The sequence below is a fragment of the Eretmochelys imbricata genome, chromosome 3 (assembly GCF_965152235.1).
Source record: "Eretmochelys imbricata isolate rEreImb1 chromosome 3, rEreImb1.hap1, whole genome shotgun sequence".
Lineage (NCBI taxonomy): Eukaryota > Metazoa > Chordata > Testudines > Cheloniidae > Eretmochelys > Eretmochelys imbricata.
Genome location: NC_135574.1, coordinates 191157397 through 191176645, shown reverse-complemented (window position 1 = coordinate 191176645; position 19249 = coordinate 191157397). Strand labels below are relative to the sequence as shown.

General features: G+C 42.3%; 1 protein-coding gene across 4 annotated transcripts in view; it reads left to right on the top strand.

The window, feature by feature from the left end:
* USP34 (ubiquitin specific peptidase 34) overlaps window positions 1-19249 on the top strand; it is a 274188-nt gene that overhangs the window by 154734 nt on the left and 100205 nt on the right. For all 4 annotated transcript variants that reach the window (XM_077813985.1, XM_077813986.1, XM_077813988.1 and 1 more), the window contains 7 exons: window positions 90-176; window positions 3621-3821; window positions 4730-4812; window positions 5634-5674; window positions 7376-7500; window positions 8422-8574; window positions 8767-8871. In XM_077813985.1, the coding sequence (XP_077670111.1) occupies window positions 90-176; window positions 3621-3821; window positions 4730-4812; window positions 5634-5674; window positions 7376-7500; window positions 8422-8574; window positions 8767-8871 (795 nt within the window). The remainder of the gene's footprint in view (window positions 1-89; window positions 177-3620; window positions 3822-4729; window positions 4813-5633; window positions 5675-7375; window positions 7501-8421; window positions 8575-8766; window positions 8872-19249) is intronic.

The window sequence follows — 19249 nt, the reverse complement described above, 5'->3', positions numbered from 1 at the left end:
ATTTTAATTGTGTATCTTGTAACTTAGACAAGGAGTTTTAAATACATTATGTATCTGATTTTTCTTACATTATCGTAATTTACTTACAGTTTGTTGCTGCTGGAGGGCTTCAACAATTGTTAGAAATTTTTAATTCGGGAATTCTAGAGCCTAAAGAGCAGGAACCATGGACTGTGGTAGGTGACAAGTCAGTGTTTACCAGCTATAAGATAGTTATCCCATTTGAGTGCTTCCATTGCTAGCAGCCTTTTTTATATTTACTTGCACCTTTTCTGTAGAAAAAAGAGAAGAAATGAACAATATAAAATGAACAATGAAAAGTATTGCTGATAAGCCAATTATTGTGCATTGAAAGTTGTTTATTGAGTGCTTCCATCTGTAATGGATACAAACCAGCTGCTAAATGGATGCCAATAAACACTAATTGTACAATGTAGTATTCTTTTTTTGGGAAATGTAAATTGTTGGAATAATTGCAGTTTTAATCTCCCTTTTAAAAACATTACTATTTTTATCATTCTGACTTTTTGCTATTTTGTGACCACACTTTTATATCTTTTCTGTATGTTATTTTATTTATTATTTTTTTCTGTAGTCCTAAGAAAAAATGTGCTGGTTTGTAGAACTAAAAAATAATACACCCCCCCCCCCCCCAACGCCCAGATTGAAAACTAGTTTCTGGATTCATACATGCGGAGCTTTGCATCTGCACAGACCTGACTATGGGATCAGAGCTTAAGTTTGCAATAACATGGTCAGAATATTGGAAAACAAAAGTATATTTAAAAGGGGGGTTGATCAGTGGTTTCAAGGGGAAACCTGTACTTCTCAATCTTACTTTAAAGCAGTATTGTGTTTATTTCTTGGTACATAACCCATTGTTGGCACTGAGAGAAATCACTACCACTACAGTCAAGGGGTTTATAAGGAAATTCCCTAACAGTGCACACTGGTGTTAGTCCATTTAATATATTTTGTTCATTCATTTCATTTTGTTTCCATTTTCACTAGAAAGTTTAGTAGTGATTGGATGTCTAACATAGTGAATGCCAGAGAAAATGAGGTAGGATCTGAGACTAAAATAGGGAAAGAACAAGTTAAAAATTACTTAGACAAATTAGATGTCTTCCAATCATCAGGGCCTGATGAAATACATCCAAGAATACTCAAGGTGCAGACTGAGGAGATGTCTGAGCCATTAGTGATTATCTTTGAAAACTCATGGAAGATGGTAGAGATTCCAGACGGCTGTAAAAGGGCAAATATAGAGCCAATCTATAAAAAGGGGAATAAGTACAATCTTGGGGAATAATAGGCCAATCAGTTTAACTTCAGTACCTGGAAAGATAATGAAGCAAATAATTAAGCAATCAATTTGCAAATACCTAGAAGTTAATAAGGTGATAAGTAACAATCAGCATGGATTTGTCAAGAACAAATCATGTCAAACCAACTTAATAGCTTTCTTTGACAGAGTAACAAGCCTTGTGGATAGAGAGGAAGCAGTAGATGCTGTCTATTTTGACTTTAGGGCTTTTGATACTGTCTTGCATGATCTTCTCATGAACAAATTAGGGAAATATAATTCCCTATTCATCTATCCACTATAAGGTGGGCGCATAACTGGTTGGAAAACTGTTCCCAGAGCACAGTTATCAGTGATTCACAGTCAAGCTGGAAGGACATTTTGCATGGGGTACTGCAGGGATCACTCCTGCTTCCAGTTCTGTTCAGTATCTTCACTAGTGATTTAAATAATGGATAGAGAGTACACTTACAAAGTTTGCAGATGATACCAAGCTGCCCCATGAGGGAAGTCTGAAAAAAATTGAGTTTCTTTAGTCTGGAGAAGAGAAGACTGAAGGGTAGACATGATAACAGTTTTCAAGGACATAAAAGATTGTTACAAGGAGGAGGGAGAAAAATTGTTCTTTCTAACCTCTGAGGATAGGGCAGGAACCAATGGGCTTAAATTGCAGCAAGGGAGGTTTAGGTTGGATATTAGGAAAAACTTCCGAAGTTTCAGGGTAGTTAAGCATTGGGATAAATTGTCTTGGGAGATTGTGGAATCTCTGTCACGGGAGGTTTTTAAGAATAGGTTAAACGCCTTTAGAGATAAGATAATGCTGAGTCCTGCCTTGACTGCAGGGGACTGGGATAGAGTTACCTCTTGAATTCCCTTCTAGTTGTATGATTCTATGAAATTCTGTATCTTATCATCACTATTCATCTATCCATTAATGTGAGATAAACTCTCCTTATGTTGGATATTACTTTGCAGTTTGGATTTCTTTTCAGTCTGTGTTTGTTAGACTGAGTTTGTTTTATCTGTTTGTTTTCAGTGTGAGCATTTTGTCATGTTGTAAATATAAAGTGTCATGGCTTGTGTATGTTTCAGTGTTTAGGATATTTAAAGTATCTCACACTTAAAAAAAGTAGCTTTATTTTTTATGGAAGGAGAATATTTTTGAGCTTTGTTTTTTCAGTTTTTTTCTCTTTCAAATCTGTATAAATACTTGTGATATACACTTCTCTAACTCTCTCATGATGCTTCGCATCTGTTGGTGCTCTCTCTGGAGCAGGTTTCAGAGTAACAGCCGTGTTAGTCTGTATTCACAAAAAGAAAAGGAGTACTTGTGGCATCTTAGAGACTAACCAATTGATTTGAGCATGAGCTTTCGTGAGCTACAGCTCGCTAAGTGAGCTGTAGCTCACGAAAGCTCATGCTCAAATCAATTGGTTAGTCTCTAAGGTGCCACAAGTACTCCTTTTCTCTCTGGAGCAGTGTCAGGAGAAGGGAGAATGCTGTGTATTTCTCTCCATTCCCAGCATAAGCCGAAGAGTCTATTAGTGCCTTAGTTGATCTTGCATTTAGGTTTGCAAGGGGAGGAGTGGCAAATTGCAACTAAGGCACTGATCCTGCAAATAAATATTCTAGTGTAGACTCCTGCACGTGTGCAAAGTCTTATAGATTCAGTGGGATTCTGAATGGGTATAGAGAGCTATGCTAGTGTATCTGTTTGTACGATCTGGGCCTATGATTGTGTCAGTTTCGCTTGTATCGTACAACTCCTGCTGGTTGTGCTGGGCAAATGTACATGCAGGAGTAATAGTACATGTGAGATCTTGGAGATCAGAGTCCCAGAAGGAAATAGGAGGAACAAAAAATCAGAAATTACTGAGTGAATCAGAAGTTTTCATCTCTTTGTGACATTACAATACAAAACGGTATTTTTAATGTAGTTTGTCTCTACATAAGTAATTGTTTAATTTAAAAGAGTAACAAACCATGTTAAATATTGCTTTCTGAGTTAAATGTAAGTGCCTAAAATGCTGTAGGCTGTAAAACTGAATCTTCTGCACAGAATATCATATCATCTCGTAACTGTACCTGTAATTTGGACTAGTTCTTGAAAATACTCTCTTTGTAAGAAATAAAAGATTTTAATACCAGCCCCAGTTTCTGTAATGTCTAGTACAAGTCTTGTTAGCTCTTGCCAATTAGTGCTTTAGTTGTTAGCTTTGTAGGACATTTACGTTTTGTGTTTCAAGTTCCAAAATAGACAAAGAATTACTAGAATTTGTGAAAATGGAAAATTGCATTTTCTTCTTATCCACAGTGGCAGCTAGACTGTCTTGCTTGCTTGCTGAAGTTGATATGCCAGTTTGCAGTAGATCCCTCAGATTTGGATTTAGCTTATCATGATGTCTTTGCCTGGTCTGGTGTAGCAGAGAGTCACAGGAAAAGAACTTGGCCAGGGAAATCAAGGAAGACGGCAGGAGATCATGTAAAGGGCCTTCATATACCTCGTCTCACAGAGGTAAGAAACAAACTATATATACATACAAATACCCACATGCTGTAGGGGAGATGTTTTCTTTTATCAATCAAAGGGGGATGTGAAGTGAAAAATATTATTACTTTTTAATCAAATGAGGAAATAGCGTATTGAAAAACAATTATTAAAAAATGAATCTAAACGACATATCAGGAAATAACATAATTAACTAAAATTAGATTAAAGACGTGCAGTTTTAAAAAAGGTAGACTTTCAAGTTTATGTGCAGAATGTCCCAAAGACACAGAGTAAATGGGTATTTCTGAATGTTTCTGATGATTACTTTTTATGTTTTGTTTCAAGTATCAGAGGGGTAGCCGAGTTAGTCTGTATCCACAAAAACTATAAGGATTCCGCTGGCACCTTAAAGATTAACAGATTTATTTGGGCATAAGCTTTCGTGATCCATGCATCTGAAGAAGTGGGTTCTTTACCCATGAAAGCTTATGCCCAAATAAATCTGTTAGTTGTTAAGGCGCCACCGTACTCCTCATTGTTTTTATGTTTTGTTTCCTCCATCAATTCCTGCTTTGGAAGATGGCCCATCACACCTGGTGTTGAACAGTGCTAGAACCTACCTGTTAAGTCCCTATTATTCTTCCACCCCAACAGTAACATTTTTTTAAGCTTGGTTTTCATATTATATTTTACATGCTAAAGGGGACAACATATTAATATTAATAATGTTAAAAACAGTGAACTGTTGGAAGATAGGGATTTTGGTCCTGCTATAAGTGAGAATTACAATGCAAAACTGTGTGTTTACTGCCAGTGTGTCTCGTATAGTCACTCACCCATGCAGTTTTTGGTTTGTTTTAAAATTGACATAATGTGTATAATCTAACCCCATTGTTATATTAACTTTTTTCTTTTAACTTCAATTTTTAAAGGTATTCCTTGTACTTGTCCAGGGAACAAGTTTGATTCAGCGACTTATGTCAGTTGCTTATACGTATGACAACTTGGCGCCTAGGTACAATAACTTTTTATTTATATAGTAAGGTTTAAAAAATTTATGCATTTTCATGATAGCTTTAAACTTAAATCTATGGTTTTTCAAAGGTCAGAAATGAATAAAGGGTATGAAACATAAACTAAACTATGGTTGTATAGTTCCTCTCATTAATTTAGGCAAGTGGTTCTCAAACTTATTTCACATGATGGACCACAGTATGATCCTTTCATGAACCATCTCGCCTCCCAGAGCCACTTCTGTGCACTCTCTGCAGCTGTTACAGGTCTTGATTACAGGACAGTATGAAGGAGAAAAGATTAAAATAAATTTGCTTGAACGCTATGTGTGCTTTTCCTGTGCCCATTCGCTATTTGGTGTTGATAATGTGTGTGTACACTTACGTACGATGCCACCTGAGGACTACATTTTGACAGTTATTGTTTTGGCTTATTTAGATGTACCTTCTGTATTTGTTGTATAAGGTTGTATCAAAAAACTTACAATTGTTGGTAATATGTGGTAGCACCAGAAAGAAAAGCACCTTTACTTTTTGATTCCAGCTTGAGTTTTCAGGCCCAATAGTTAGAAAAACTGTCTTATTTATAAACTGAAATGAATTTATGTGGAAGCTATTGAGTGACAATAAACATGGAATCCTATAATGCCATTATAGTCACATCTGAGAGTAAAATTACTTTTAAAATTATACTTTATGAGAGGAAGAATATATTTTAAGTGAATATGAGAAAAGTACATTTTCAGTTCTTACATTTTCAGGTATAATATATTTATTTTGTTCTGTAGTAACATTTAATTGGTTTGATTTTCTTCCTGCACAGGGTGTTGAAAGCTCAGTCTGATCACAGGTCAAGACATGAAGGTTAGTGCTGTAGAAAATAGTTAATTTTTATTAATTGATCATAGCAAAAATATCATACAACTATTACAGACCATGGGTTTGATTCATCCCAGCTAATGCAGTTGAAAGGACGGAAGAATCCCATGCACCGTTACAGACTAGGGACCGAATGGTTAGGCAGCAGTTCTGCAGAAAAGGACCTAGGGGTTACAGTGGACAAGAAGCTGGATATGAGTCAACAGTGTGCCCTTGTTGTCAAGAAGGCCAGTGGCATTTTGGGCTGTGTAAGAAGGGGCATTGCCAGCAGATCGAGGGACATTGGCGAGGCCTCATCTGGAGTACTGTGTCCAGTTTTGGGCCCCACACTACAAGAAGGATGTGAAAAAATTGGAAAGCATCCAGCGGAGGGCAGCAAAAATGATTAGGGAACTGGAACACTTGACTTATGAGGAGAGGCTGAGGGAACTGAAATTGTTTAGTCTGCAGAAGAGAAGAATGAGGGGGGAATTTGATAGCTGCTTTCAACTACCTGAAAGGGGGTTCCAAAGAGGATGGCTCTAGACTGTTCTCAGATGACAGAACAAGGAGTAATGGTCTCAAGTTGCAGTGGGGGAGGTTTGGGTTGGATATTAGGAAAAACTTTTTCACTAGGAGGGAGGGTAGTGAAGCACTGGAACGGGTTACCTAGGGAGGTGATGGAATCTCCTTCCTTTGAGGTTTTTAAGGTCATGCTTGACAAAGCCCTGGCTGGGATGATTTAGTTGGGGATTGGTCCTGCTTTGAGCAAGGGGTTGGACTAGATGACTTCCTGAGGTCCCTCCCAACCCTGATATTCTATGATTCTGTGTGTTCCCTTGTGTCACTGGAGCTGCTTTGCCCTAGGTGGGGATTCACATCCCCAGAGCAAGGCAGATAGTATTTGCACCACAAATCTCCCCTGGAGCTTCTTTTAGATAAGTACAAAGCTTCAACCCGAGGCTCAGTCTACAGAAGAGTCCTGCCTGAGAGAGCTGCTTGGGGGAATTGTTGCCTTCCAAATAGGTTCACATTAAGACTGTAAAAGTGATATGAATATTCACCTGTATTTTGACTGGCAGCAGTCTTTGACTCCACCAGCAATCCCCCCATACCTCCCTAAGATTATTCCTGTGAGAATTCTTTGTATAGGAGCCATTGTCAAGTTACAGCTTGTATGTTCACAAATACACAGGCATCTCCCCTTAGCCTTAGGTCCTGTTCTGGACTCCTCCTCTGTATCCTGTCACCAAGGGCCTGAGAGTGGTGTATCTGTAGATTTTGGAGCCAGAATTCTGACATCCTGTGTGTATCACCTGCCAGAAATTGGCCCTTAGCTGGTGGGAAGAGAGGAGTAGGGAAAGCTGAGCTGGTTCAGGGAGTGCCATAATTTAGTGCTGATATGGTCTAGCAGCAAATTACCTCCCACCTCTTGAGCAGTGAGGAAGCAGGGAAGGAATTGTGCCTCAGAATGATGTCTCATTAGTATAGTGTAATTAAGAAAGAGAACCAACATATAGTAACCAAATGGATATATTACTTCAGCTTTGGTGGCATCCTAAATGCCAAAATGAGGGTCCTTTGTCACTCATTATCACAAGTGAGAGAGAGATGTTATATGCTTTTGTCCTTTGTGACTGTTCAACCCAAAAAGCTTTTTAATGTAGAAATTACATGGTGACTTTATTCCACCTCTTATCCCTTTAGTTACTCATTATTCAATGTGGCTCTTGGTGAGTTGGGCCCACTGCTGTTCTTTGGTGAAATCCAGCCTGGCAGATAGTGATCATTTACAAGATTGGCTAAAGAAACTTACCCTTCTTATTCCAGAGGTAAGATAATGGAAAGATCATTGCATATTAGTTAATAATTCATATGGACAAAATCCAGCCCTAGTGTCATTTGATGTTACTCCATCAGAATTCAGAGGAGTGTGTTGCATACTGATGCTATTACTTAAAAAAGACTCATGGGGTAGCTGTGTTAGTCTGTATCCACAAAAACAACAAGGAGTCCGGTGGCACCTTAAAGACTAACAGATTTATTTGAGCATAAACTTTCGTGGGTAAAAACTCGAAGTGAGGTTTTTACCCACGAAAGCTTATGGTCAGATAAATCTGTTAGTCTTTAAGGTGCCACCGGACTCCTTGTTGTTTTTTTAAAAAAGACTGTTCAACCTTTCTTTTTTAGTCAAAATATAGCAAGTGCCAGTTGCAACATATACAGTTAAAGGTGTACAGTTAATCAGTTTCCATTATAAACTCCTGCTCTTCTTCAAGTGCTTGCACTTGTCCATTCCAGTGTAGGTGTGTGTGCGCACCCCGGCACAGCTGCCAGAATTTTTTCCCTTTGTGGTATCTTTAGGGTTGGCTCCAGCACCCTCTGGTGTCGCATGCTCATAGCGTCGTTATAAAGGGCCCAGCCGACCTGCTCCCCTCAGTTCCTTCTTACCTCCCTTGATGGTTGCTGGAACTCCTCATTGTTTGGCAATCCTTCTCTTAGTGTTTTTTTCTGACAATTTTAGTGTAAATAGTTCTTGTAGTTTTAGTAGTTAGTTTGTAGTTTTTAGATAGTTTGGACGCCTCCACACTTTATAAAAGATACTTCCATAGAAATATACTCTGCCTAAGTTGTCTAATAGTGTTTGGAGAACTGTTATGTATGTACATATATTAGACAAAAGTGAAAAAGGAAATAGCATATGCAGTATTATTTTAACAATTTGATTTTATATGAAATTTTTTTTCTTGAAGACTGCAGTTCGCCATGAGTCCTGTAATGGTCTGTACAAATTATCTCTCTGTGGTTTGGATGGGGCAGACTCAATTAATCGATCCTTTCTGCTACTGGCTGCATCAACATTATTAAAATTTCTTCCTGATGCTCAGGCATTGAAACCTGTCCGGGTAAGAATTTAACTTTTCATTGCAGCTTTATGTTAAAGATGAATTGCAACTGCTTTCCATCATTCTCATTTAAGTCAAAAGTAATAAGTCCTATAGCAGTTAATGGATTTATCATCTTGTTTTATCACAGTTTAAGTTAAGCAAGTTTTTTGTCAGGCAGATTTGTGAATAAAAAGGCGTTTCTTTTCACAGATAGAGGATTATGAAGAGGAACCAGTGTTACGATCTGGTTGTAAGGAATATTTTTGGTTGCTGTGCAAACTGATTGATAACATACATGTAAAAGATGCCAGTCAGGTAGGTACAGTTAATTTACATTCATTAAAATGGGTCTTTGTTTTCTTTTGGTTTTGTGAGATTGATTATTATGAGTATTTTAAGTTCAGCCAAAGTCAATGTAACTCCAAATCCAGTAATAGAATATTGTGTGGTAACTTGCATTTGATGAAATTTTTGCTCCTGAATTAAACTGAAAATTGTGCTATTTTAAATAAATGTATAACATTACAGCCAACATTATAGATATTTATTTAAAAAGTAATGTAGAGCCGCTACAATATATTTCCATCAAATAACTTTGTCTAGTGTTTCTTACATAAATAAAAAGATAAAACCCCAAACTCCCTCATGAATACTGACATTTATACAAGACTAATTTGTGTACATAGAGATCTTTTTGGAGAACTTGCATACTCATAGAGAGCATCTTAGTTAGCTGGGTTGCTATTTTGCTGAGGCTTTTTGCAGGTCGTACATGCAGGGAACTCCTTACTCCATTTCAACACCTGACTAAGGCCTGGTCTACACTTGGGATGGGGAGGCAAGCTAAGTTGGTCTAAGTTACACAACTTCAACTACAAAAATAGCGTAGCTGAAGTCGACGTACTTAGAGCTACTTACTGCGGTGTCTTCACTGTGGTAGGTCGACTGTTGACACTCCCCCATCGACTCCGCATACGCTTCTTGCTCCAGTGGAGTACCAGAGTCGACAGGAGAGTGCTTGGTGGTCGATTTATTGTGTCTTCACTAAACGCGATAAATCAACCCCCGCTGGATCGATCGCTCCGGAGATAAGTGTAGACATGCCCTAAGTGAGAGCAAGCAATTTGAAAACTTCCCTTAAAATTGGTCTTTTCTATTCTATGATCCTTTGCTCATAATTTTTACAGAATATAGATAATATTGTTGTCGTTTCTGGGGACTGAAAAAATAAATATCACTTTCAAAATATAACATTGTTGGTATATGCGCATTTATTGAAAAATGACATTTAGATGGCTGTACATTTTTCTTTGTACAGTAGGTTACTGAAATTGCGAATTCTTCAAGTAGTGTCCCTGTGGGTGCCCTACTTCAGGTACGTGTGCGCCCTGCACCTCTGGTTGTAGGTTTTTGGTAGCAGCGCCTGTTTGGCCAGCACATGCACTGTATACATCCTTGTGCCCAGTACTGAGGCTAAATAGGACTGTGCGAGTGAACTGCCCTTGGTTTCTTCTCAGACGCTTTCAGCCAGAGATGGAGTTTAGTGTGTGCCTGTTTTCTCTTTATAATTATAGATACTGTTAGTTATTTAGTAGTTGTAGAATATTAGTACCTTATAGTTGTTGGAACTGTTGTTCCTGTTTTTCTTTTTCATAAATAAATAAATATACACACACACACACACTCTCTCACACACACACACTTTTCTATTTTCTCCTATTGTGAAGGGTCCAGAAGGCTTTTTTCTTCTATCTGAGATGCTGGGCTCCCCAGGTTTTAAAAGGTGCTTCTCCTATTGAGAGGCTATTCCAGTCAGTGACAGATATTCACTGTATATGTTGCTTGGGAGACTCATATCCTCAGGAAGTGCAAGATTTGCACTTCTTTTAAGGGAAGATCCTGTAAAAACAGGGAAATTAGGTATAGATTTTTAATGATGGCGCAAGCCTTAAGACTGGCTTTGGACCTTGGTACAGAGAACCCCCCTGTACAAGGACCTTCTGTTTCTGTTAGTGCTCTGACAACAGCATGGTCCCCAAGATCTTTCAAGAGGAAGGCAGCGTCGAGACCTGGTCTCTGGTACTCTGCACAAGTGAGGTACCAATAACCGCTCCAGCAATACAGAGAGCTTCCCACTCAAAGACTGGAGTGGGATAAGAGGACCAGAATAGAGAGTTCCTCCTCAAAGAGATTTAGGTCACTGGAGACCTCAGGCCCCAAGAGGCATATTATGAGGCTCTGAATACTCAGGTACTGTGAAGCACTCTAAGTCTTCATCTAAGTCCTGTACCTCGGTGGTAAAGGACACAGAGTCAAAAACCACTACTGCTACCAAGAGAGCGGCCTCGTTGGAATCCACAGTTCCCTTGGTACTGACACCAGCGCCTCTGACAACGGCATCAGGAACAACCTTGGTTGCTGTACCAAGCTCTGTTGTGGCCTGGTATCTCAGGAGTTCCAGTACTGTAAAGACCTCATGGTACCAAATGAGCCTTCCTTGCAACCTCCAGACTCACTTTGGTATCTAGATCTGCTGGGTCACTGACTGCTTATGACTTTTACTATTCAGGAAGAGGGGTTGTCACCTCCTGTACAATATGTGGAGAAGCATTCTGACTCAGAACTTTCGGTTCTTCTAGTAATGTCCCTCTGGGTGCTCCACTATAGGTGTATCTGCGCCCCTGCGCCTCTAATCAGAGATTTTGGGTAAAAGTGTTCATTCGGCCCACACATGTCCTCTCCCTCGAGAGGTTGCATCAAGGCTATCTAGCTCTGTGCAGGCGAACCACCCAAAGTTCCTTCTCGACAACCTTTGGCCTCAAACTGAGTGAGCAGTTGTCTCTTCATTCTCTGCGTCATTACCATAAGTAGTAGTTGCTTATAGTTCTTTTATTTCCCTTAATAGTTAGAGTTTCCGTTTATCCCATTGGAATAAAAAAAGAGAAAGAAAAGAACCTCTATATCCTGCTTCCCACTCTTTTCAGGGGGGACCTCCCCTCTTCGGTGGTGGTAGTAGTTCAGACTTTTAATGTTCTGTTTTTTTTTAAAGCGGGGGGTAAAGAATGATCGGAGATTTGTGGTAACAGTGCCTGGTTGGGCCGTAGCCATCTTGCGCCGGTCTGAGTGGTTACATAGCGGTGTGCAGCCAACCGTCCCCCAGTTCCTTCTCTACCACCTTTGGCTTGAGTCAGAGAAATCAGCAGTGCCGTCTCTTACCTCAGATAAGATTTATAGTAGTTAGTTTATAGTGATAGGTTAGCTTAGTTGTAGTTAGTTTCCATATCTATTGACTTACTTTAATTTCTTAAATTAAAAAAAAAGTTTTTCCTTTATCTTCCCTATCTACCTTTGCCTCCTCAGCAGGCATACAGCCTTTACCTCAACAGGGTTTACCCCTGTTTTTTTTTCTCTTAAGAGACCGCTCCCTCAAGCATGCCCAGCGCACCTGGTTTTAAACGCTGCCTGGCTTGCAGACTATCCATACCGGTTTCTGACGGCCAGGCTCAGTGTGTCCGCTGCCATGGCAAGACACACGTTACTCAAAAGTGCCCATGCTGCAGAAAATTGACAGCTAGGGCAAGAAAAGCCAGGGATCTCCAACAGAAGTTCCTCATGATGGAGAAATCCCTCAGACCAGCCACTGACTCTGAGTCCAGGTCACCCCCTGGCCAGCAGTTGCCAATGGCAGCCTCTGACAGGGTCTCTGCTTCAACTTCAGCTGCCAAGGAGCCTACTCCTAGAAAGGCTACCAAAAAGCAGTCACAGACATCTCTGCACTGAGAATCGCCTAAACAAAAGTCATCTCCAATGGAAAAATCTGCCCCGATACCGAGAGCATCGGACCACGAGGCACTGGGAACCTCCGGCACTCAGTGTTCCCAAAGAGCTAAAGACCCTATGTGGGCACACTGTAATGGAGGTTCACATAGCAAAGAGAAACCTTCCAGCTCGGCACGCACAGAGCCAAAGAAGATCTCAATACCGAGTGGTACAATGGTACCTGTGCCGCACAGCTCTAAATCCTTGGCACCAGCTGCTTCAACTCATGCTCCCGTGCTGTCCACAATGCCATCCCTGGCACCGAGCCTCACGATACCACAGGAGTTCATGAGACATGCGGACCTGGTAGTGGCTTCAGCACCTGAATCTCCTCTAATTGGCACCAAGGGTACACCATCCAGATCCCTACCTAGCCAGCTGACTACTCCCTGCAGATCAGCTCCCCCATCTCCAGTGACAAGGAAGAAGAGGATGATGCAGTAATATATACTCATCATTCCTTACCAAAGCCAGGACCATTTTGTCAACAACCACCTACATATATACGAGGATGATATGGTCACCTATGGGCACCACCCTTATACTGTTCCCAACTAACTGGTCATACTGGGATCCATGGGCAATGTCTAGGGCCCAGAACCGCAGTCCAGCTAGCCCACCGATGTCCAGAACAGCCCATTCCCCTTCACCTGCTGTCTGGCACCCTCTGAAACACAAGAGGAAGATGCTGAGGAACTTGAGCGCACAGCTGAACAGAACACGTCGCCGCCTGCTCACATCTCATCTTTGTCGCCAGACGAAAACATAATGCCATCACCCCCTACTACGGGGGATGATTTCAAATCCTTTCAGCACCTCTTCAAAAGGGTTGCTGAATCCCTAGACATTTCATTGGCACAACTAGCAGAAGCCCAACGTAAGCTCACTGACATACTCCAGGCATCCCCAACAGCAAAGATAGCCCTGCAGGTAAATGATGCTAATATGGAGCCTGCGAAAATCATCTGACAGACTCCAGCTACTTCATCACCCTCGTGTAAGAGGTCTAACAAAAAGTATTGTGTCAGCAAAAGGAGCTGAATTTTTATTCACACACCCTGCACCAAATTATGCGGCCGTGCTGGCAAAATATATACAGAATCTGTTCTCCAAGATGTCAGCCTTTATTGAAAATGTCCCACGTGACAAAAAGGAAACAGTACAAAGCAAACATTTCTGAAGGGTCTCTCGTCGCCAGGACAGCCCTCCAGGCTTCCCTTGACTCTGCAGACATGGCAGCATGATCCATTGCCACATCAGTTGTCATGTGCTGTGCATCCTGGCTCCATCTCTCCGGATTCCCAAGGAAGGTCCAGGCCATGGTTGAGGACTTACCCTTTGAAGGACAGAAATTATTTGCAGACAAAACCGATGTCTCGCTACATACCCTGAAGGACTCATGGGTGTGTGTGAAAACCCTTGGCATTTACGTACCTGCAAACAAAAAGAAACAGAATGGGTTCTACAATCAGAGATTCCGGCCCACGCCATATTCCCAGTCACAAAGACAGTATGACCAACGGCATAAACTAAAACAGAACAGACGTCGACAGAACCAAGTTCAACCTGTGATGTCTCAACCATCAACCTCCAGACAATAATTTTGAAGATGTGGTCGAGGGCATGAAACCTCCACAGTCTCTGATTCCAGAACCAGAAACCCTTGCCCATTCGGAGACTGTCTGTCACCATACTACCCAGTCTGGAACACCATCATGACAGACAAATGGGTTTTAGAGATTATCCAGAAGGGCTACTTCATCCCCTTTATTTCTATCCCATTTACCCGCTCCCCTTCCCCATCCCCCTTCAAGGACCCTTCTCATGAGCACCTGTTACAACAGGAAATAAACCACCTTGAACAATTGGGTGCTGTGGAACCCGTACCATCACAACACAGGGGGAGAGGTTTTTATTCCCATTACTTTCTAACTCCGAAAAAGACTGGTAGGTGGAGACCCATCCTGGATTTACGAAAACTCAACAAATTCATGAGAACACAATGTTCACCCTAGGGAAACAGCATTTCCAATACAGAGTACTACCCTTTGGTCTTTCCATGGCCCCAAGAGTTTTTTCCAAGCTTCTCGTTGCCATTGCAGCTCACCTCCACAGACAAGGAGTGATATTTCCATACTTAGACGACTGCCTGATAAGGGCACTAACACAGCAAAAAGGAATAAACGCCAGAGTACCACAACCCTGTTCATGGACCTAGGATTGCAAATAAATGTACAAAAGTCCACACTCATTCCTGTCCAAAAGTTGGAATTCACAGGAGCGTACCTCAATTGTCTCACATTGTTTCAACGGTGATGGACAGCCCACACACATCTGCCAGAACATGCTTACAACTCCTGGGGCATATGTCAGCAACAACTTTTGTTGTACAACATGCCAGGCTCTACATGAGATGCTTTCAGGCCTGGCTTCAAACAAATGTATATACAGCACAGACATTCTCTCAACAGACACCTCACAATGCCACACTGGGTAAAAGACTTGCTAATATGGTGGACACAACCACAGAACGTCTGCTCAGGAGTTCCTTTCCAACGAAAAGCTCCAACCATGACATTCACAATAGACGCTTCCCTAGTAGGTTGGGGCACATCTATACACCAATACAATCCAAGGCCTCTGGTCTCCAGCAGAGTCCAACCTGCACGTAGACTTACTGGAGCAAAGGGCAGTCTGAAATGTATGCAAGCGCTTTCTTCCTTTAATCAAGAACAATGTCATCAAGATCCTCACGGACAATATAGCATGCATGTTCTATATAAATCGCCAAGAGGGAGCATGATTATACTCCCTGTGTACGGAGGCAATACGCCTTTGGAATTTGTGCATCACCAACAGCATAGAGATATCGGCATCCTATCTGCCAGGATGTCAGAATACAGCAGTGAACCTACTAAGCAGGGATTTTTCACAAACCCATATGTGGGAGATAGATCCCAGAATTCTCAAATCCATATTCATACTGTGGGGGTTCCCCACCATAGATCTATCTGCAACAGCTCAGAACTCCAAGTGTCCACGATATTGCTCCCAGGCCAGATTGTGACACCACTCTCTAGGTGACGCTGTCCTCCTAAAGTAGAAGGTGCCACGGATATATGTATTTTTCCTGACTTCAGTCCTAAGCAGAGCAATTCAAAAGATCGCGCAGGACAAATCTGAGGTCATTCTCATTGCACCCACATGGCCCAAACAAATGTGGTTCCCATATCTGCACCATGGCAGTGAAATTCCCTCAAACCCTTCCCTTAGTGTCTCACCTTCTATCGCAAGTTGTGGGACGCATCTGTCACCCCAACCTCGCGGTACTCCACCTCAAGGCCTGGTTATTCCATGGCTGACAAGGGTCAAGAAGGACTGTTCTGAGGAAGTTAAAGATATATTACTGAACAATCGGAGACTATGCAGAAGAAAGACATATATCCATAACTGGAAACAATTCTGTACCTGGTGCCAGGACAGATAGCTCTGTCCATTGTTGGCCCCCCTACTGAGATTTTCAACTATATATTGGGACTTAAAAAATTGAGGCTAACCACAAGCTCCATCAGAGTACATTTGGCTGCCATGATCTCCTTCCACGACAAGGTGGACAGAGTCACTATATTTGCTCACTTGAAGTTCAAACGCTTCCTTAAAGGCATAGAAAAGACTTATTCCACACTAAGAAACCCTACACCCATGTGGGACCTCAACCTTGTTCTGCGCCATCTCATGGAAAAACTGTTAGAATCCCTTGCAGCTTGCTCTTTGTTACACTTATCAATGCACTTTCCTCATTGCCATCATGTCCGCAAGACGGGTGGGAGAATTAGGTGCCCTTATGGCACACCCACCTTCTGCATTCTTTTAGGATGTGGCTGTAGGATTACTTTATCCTTAATTCATACCCAAGGTCGCCTCCCCTTTTCATTAAAATCAACTCATCTACTTACCTATATTTTTCCTGAAGCCACATGCTGATGAGAGGGGGGCCTCACTCCATATGCTACACTTCTTATAGCATTAGCTTGCAAGAACAAAAACCTTCAGAAAATCACCTAGACTATTCTTTTCTATAACAGAATTCTTGAGGGGCCAAACCATCTCAGAACAGAGACTATCCAAATGGATATATGGATGTATCCATTTGGGTTACCAAAACAACAATCAACAACCTCCGCCGGGAGTTTGCACACACTACACCAGAGCATTAGCAACATCAGTGGCCTTTCTCAGTAATGTACCTATCATTGACATTTGTAGAGCAGCTATCTGGGCATCAACCCATACTTTCACTGAACACTATGCTTTAGAACAACAATCAGCAGCAGCTGCTCAGTTTGGACTTAGTGTTTTCCACAGTCAATAGACCAACTCCAAACCCCCTCCCCTCCACTGAGGGGCACTGCTCAACAGTCACCTAGAGTGGAGCACCCACAGGGAAACTCCTCGAAGAAGAGCTTATTCATCTTGTTCAGTAACTGAGGTTTTCAAGATGGTTGTCCCTGTGGGTGTTCCACTACCCTCTCTTCTCCCCTCTACTTTGGAGTTTCACATCGATTCTCTGAGGTAGAGAAGGAACTTGGGGGTGGTTGGCTGCACACTGCTATGTAACCGCTCAGAGCGGCATGAGACGGGTACGGAGTGTGTGTGGCCCAACCGGGCACTGCTATCTCAAATATCTGATTACAAGCGCAGGGCACCAAGACACCCAAAGTGGAGCAGCCACAGGGACAACCATCTTGAAGAACCTCAGTTACTGCACAAGGTGAGTAACCTTCTGATCTTCACTACGAGGGTGGTGGATGAGCTGCAAATTCCACAACAGCAGGTGGCAGATACTCATCACAAGCTGGTGGATCATCTACATGCTTCCTCCTCATCCAAAATCGTGCCCCCCATTAACAAGGCAATTCTAAATCCGGCCAAAGTCATCTGACAGACACCACACTCCATTGCACTGATGTGCAAGAGAGTTGACAAGAAATATTACATCCCTCCCAAAGAGGCAGCCTACTTCTTTCAACACCCTCAGCTCAACTTGATTGAAATAGACTTGGTCAATGCATGGGGCAAACAACATCATAGTAAGTCAACCCATATGATTGAGATTGGAAAAGATGGCTCTCTTTGGGAGGAAGACATATTAGCCAGTGACTTTACTGTTCAGAGTCACGAATTATCAAGCGGTCATGGCCAAATTTGATTTTATGAATTATGGGAAATTCAGGGCATTCTCTCTACATTTACCAGAAGTGCAAAAAGAGCAGTTTCAGGCCATTGTCAGCAAGGACCCTTTTCACGAGACCCTGCTTAGATTGTCTGTTATGCCTATGGGCAATAGAACTGGTCCAAGCAAACTCTTACACCTGTCCATGAAGACAACATTTTTGATTGCCATCACCTCAGCTAGAAGCGTAGGAGAAATAGCAGCCCTGATGGCACACCCACCCTTCACTGTGTTTTTAAAAGACTTACTTATTACAAAGTAATACTGAGATCGCATCTCAGCTTTCTCCCTGAAGTGGCCTCTGCCTTTCATTTGAATCAATAAATCCATCCTCCATTTTTTTTCCTGAGCACACATTGTGACAGCACGGAGGCGATTTTTCACATGAGATGTTAAACATTTTACTTAGACAGGGCTAAGGACTTCAGAAAGTCTCCTAAGCTCTTCCTCTCCTTAGTGAAAAGATCCAAAGGCTCCTCAATATCGGCTCCAAGATTATCCAAACGGGTCTCCGGTTGCATTCATTACTCTTACCAAGGGTGCAACCTGTCCCTTCCATCCAGAATCCATACGCACTCCGCATGGTCGATCTCTACCTCGGTCACATTCCTTAAAGATGTCCCTATCTTGGAAATTTGCAGAGTAGCGACTTGGGCTTCTCTGCCCATACTTTCATGGAACATTATGTGATCACTGGAGCCTCAGCCTCCAATGCCATCTTCAGCTTCACTGAGCTCTCTGCAATAACAGACTCCACTATGAAGTTCCAGCCCCCAATGGGGGATGCTGCTGTGAAGTTTCCTACAGTGGAACACTCATAGAGACACTGCTTGAAGAGGAGGAAGTTACTCACCTTGTACAGTAAGGATGGTTCTTCGAGATATGTGTTCCTATGGGTACTCCACAAACCATCCTCCTCCTCTCTACTTTAGAGTTCTCAAGGTGGGACTCTGCAGTAGAGAAGGAAATGGGGGTGATTCACCCCCATTTAGTGCTAGGTAATCTCAAGGCACACCACGAGGGAGGGAGAGCGCATATGTGGGCTGAACGACACTGCTACCTAAAATCTCTGATTAGAGGCACAGGGGCGCAGATGCACCTACAGTGGAGCAAGACTTCCTCTTCAGGTCCGTTCAGTATACTCCAGGAGACATTATTCCCCTCTGCAGATGCAAAAAGGCCTCTGCCTGTTAACACTTGGGATGACCAGTGATCTATACGTTGCCCTATGCCTTATGATTAAGGTTAAGGTTTTGTCATGGATATTTTTAGTAAAAGTCACGGAAAGGTCACAGGCAAAAAAGAACAAAATGGGACAAAATGAGGCTCTGTGGGTCCCCATATGCCCAAAGTGAGGCAGCTGTGCAGGGTTGAGGAGCCGCCTGCAGCTGTCCGTGGGGGCTGGGAGCTGTAGGGTACTCCTGTGTCAGCCAGGAGCTGCGGGGTACCCCCACTACCCGCAGCTCGGGGGGCCTGTGGTGGCGGGACACTCAGGGGTTCTCCCACTACCTGCAGGGGCTGTGAGCTGTGGGGTACTCCTGCCGCCCGCAGCTCCAGGGGTCCACTACAACCGGGAGCTTAGAGGTTTCCCTGCCACCGCCACCTGGGATTTCAGGGATTCCTCTCCCCTGCTGCCCCTGG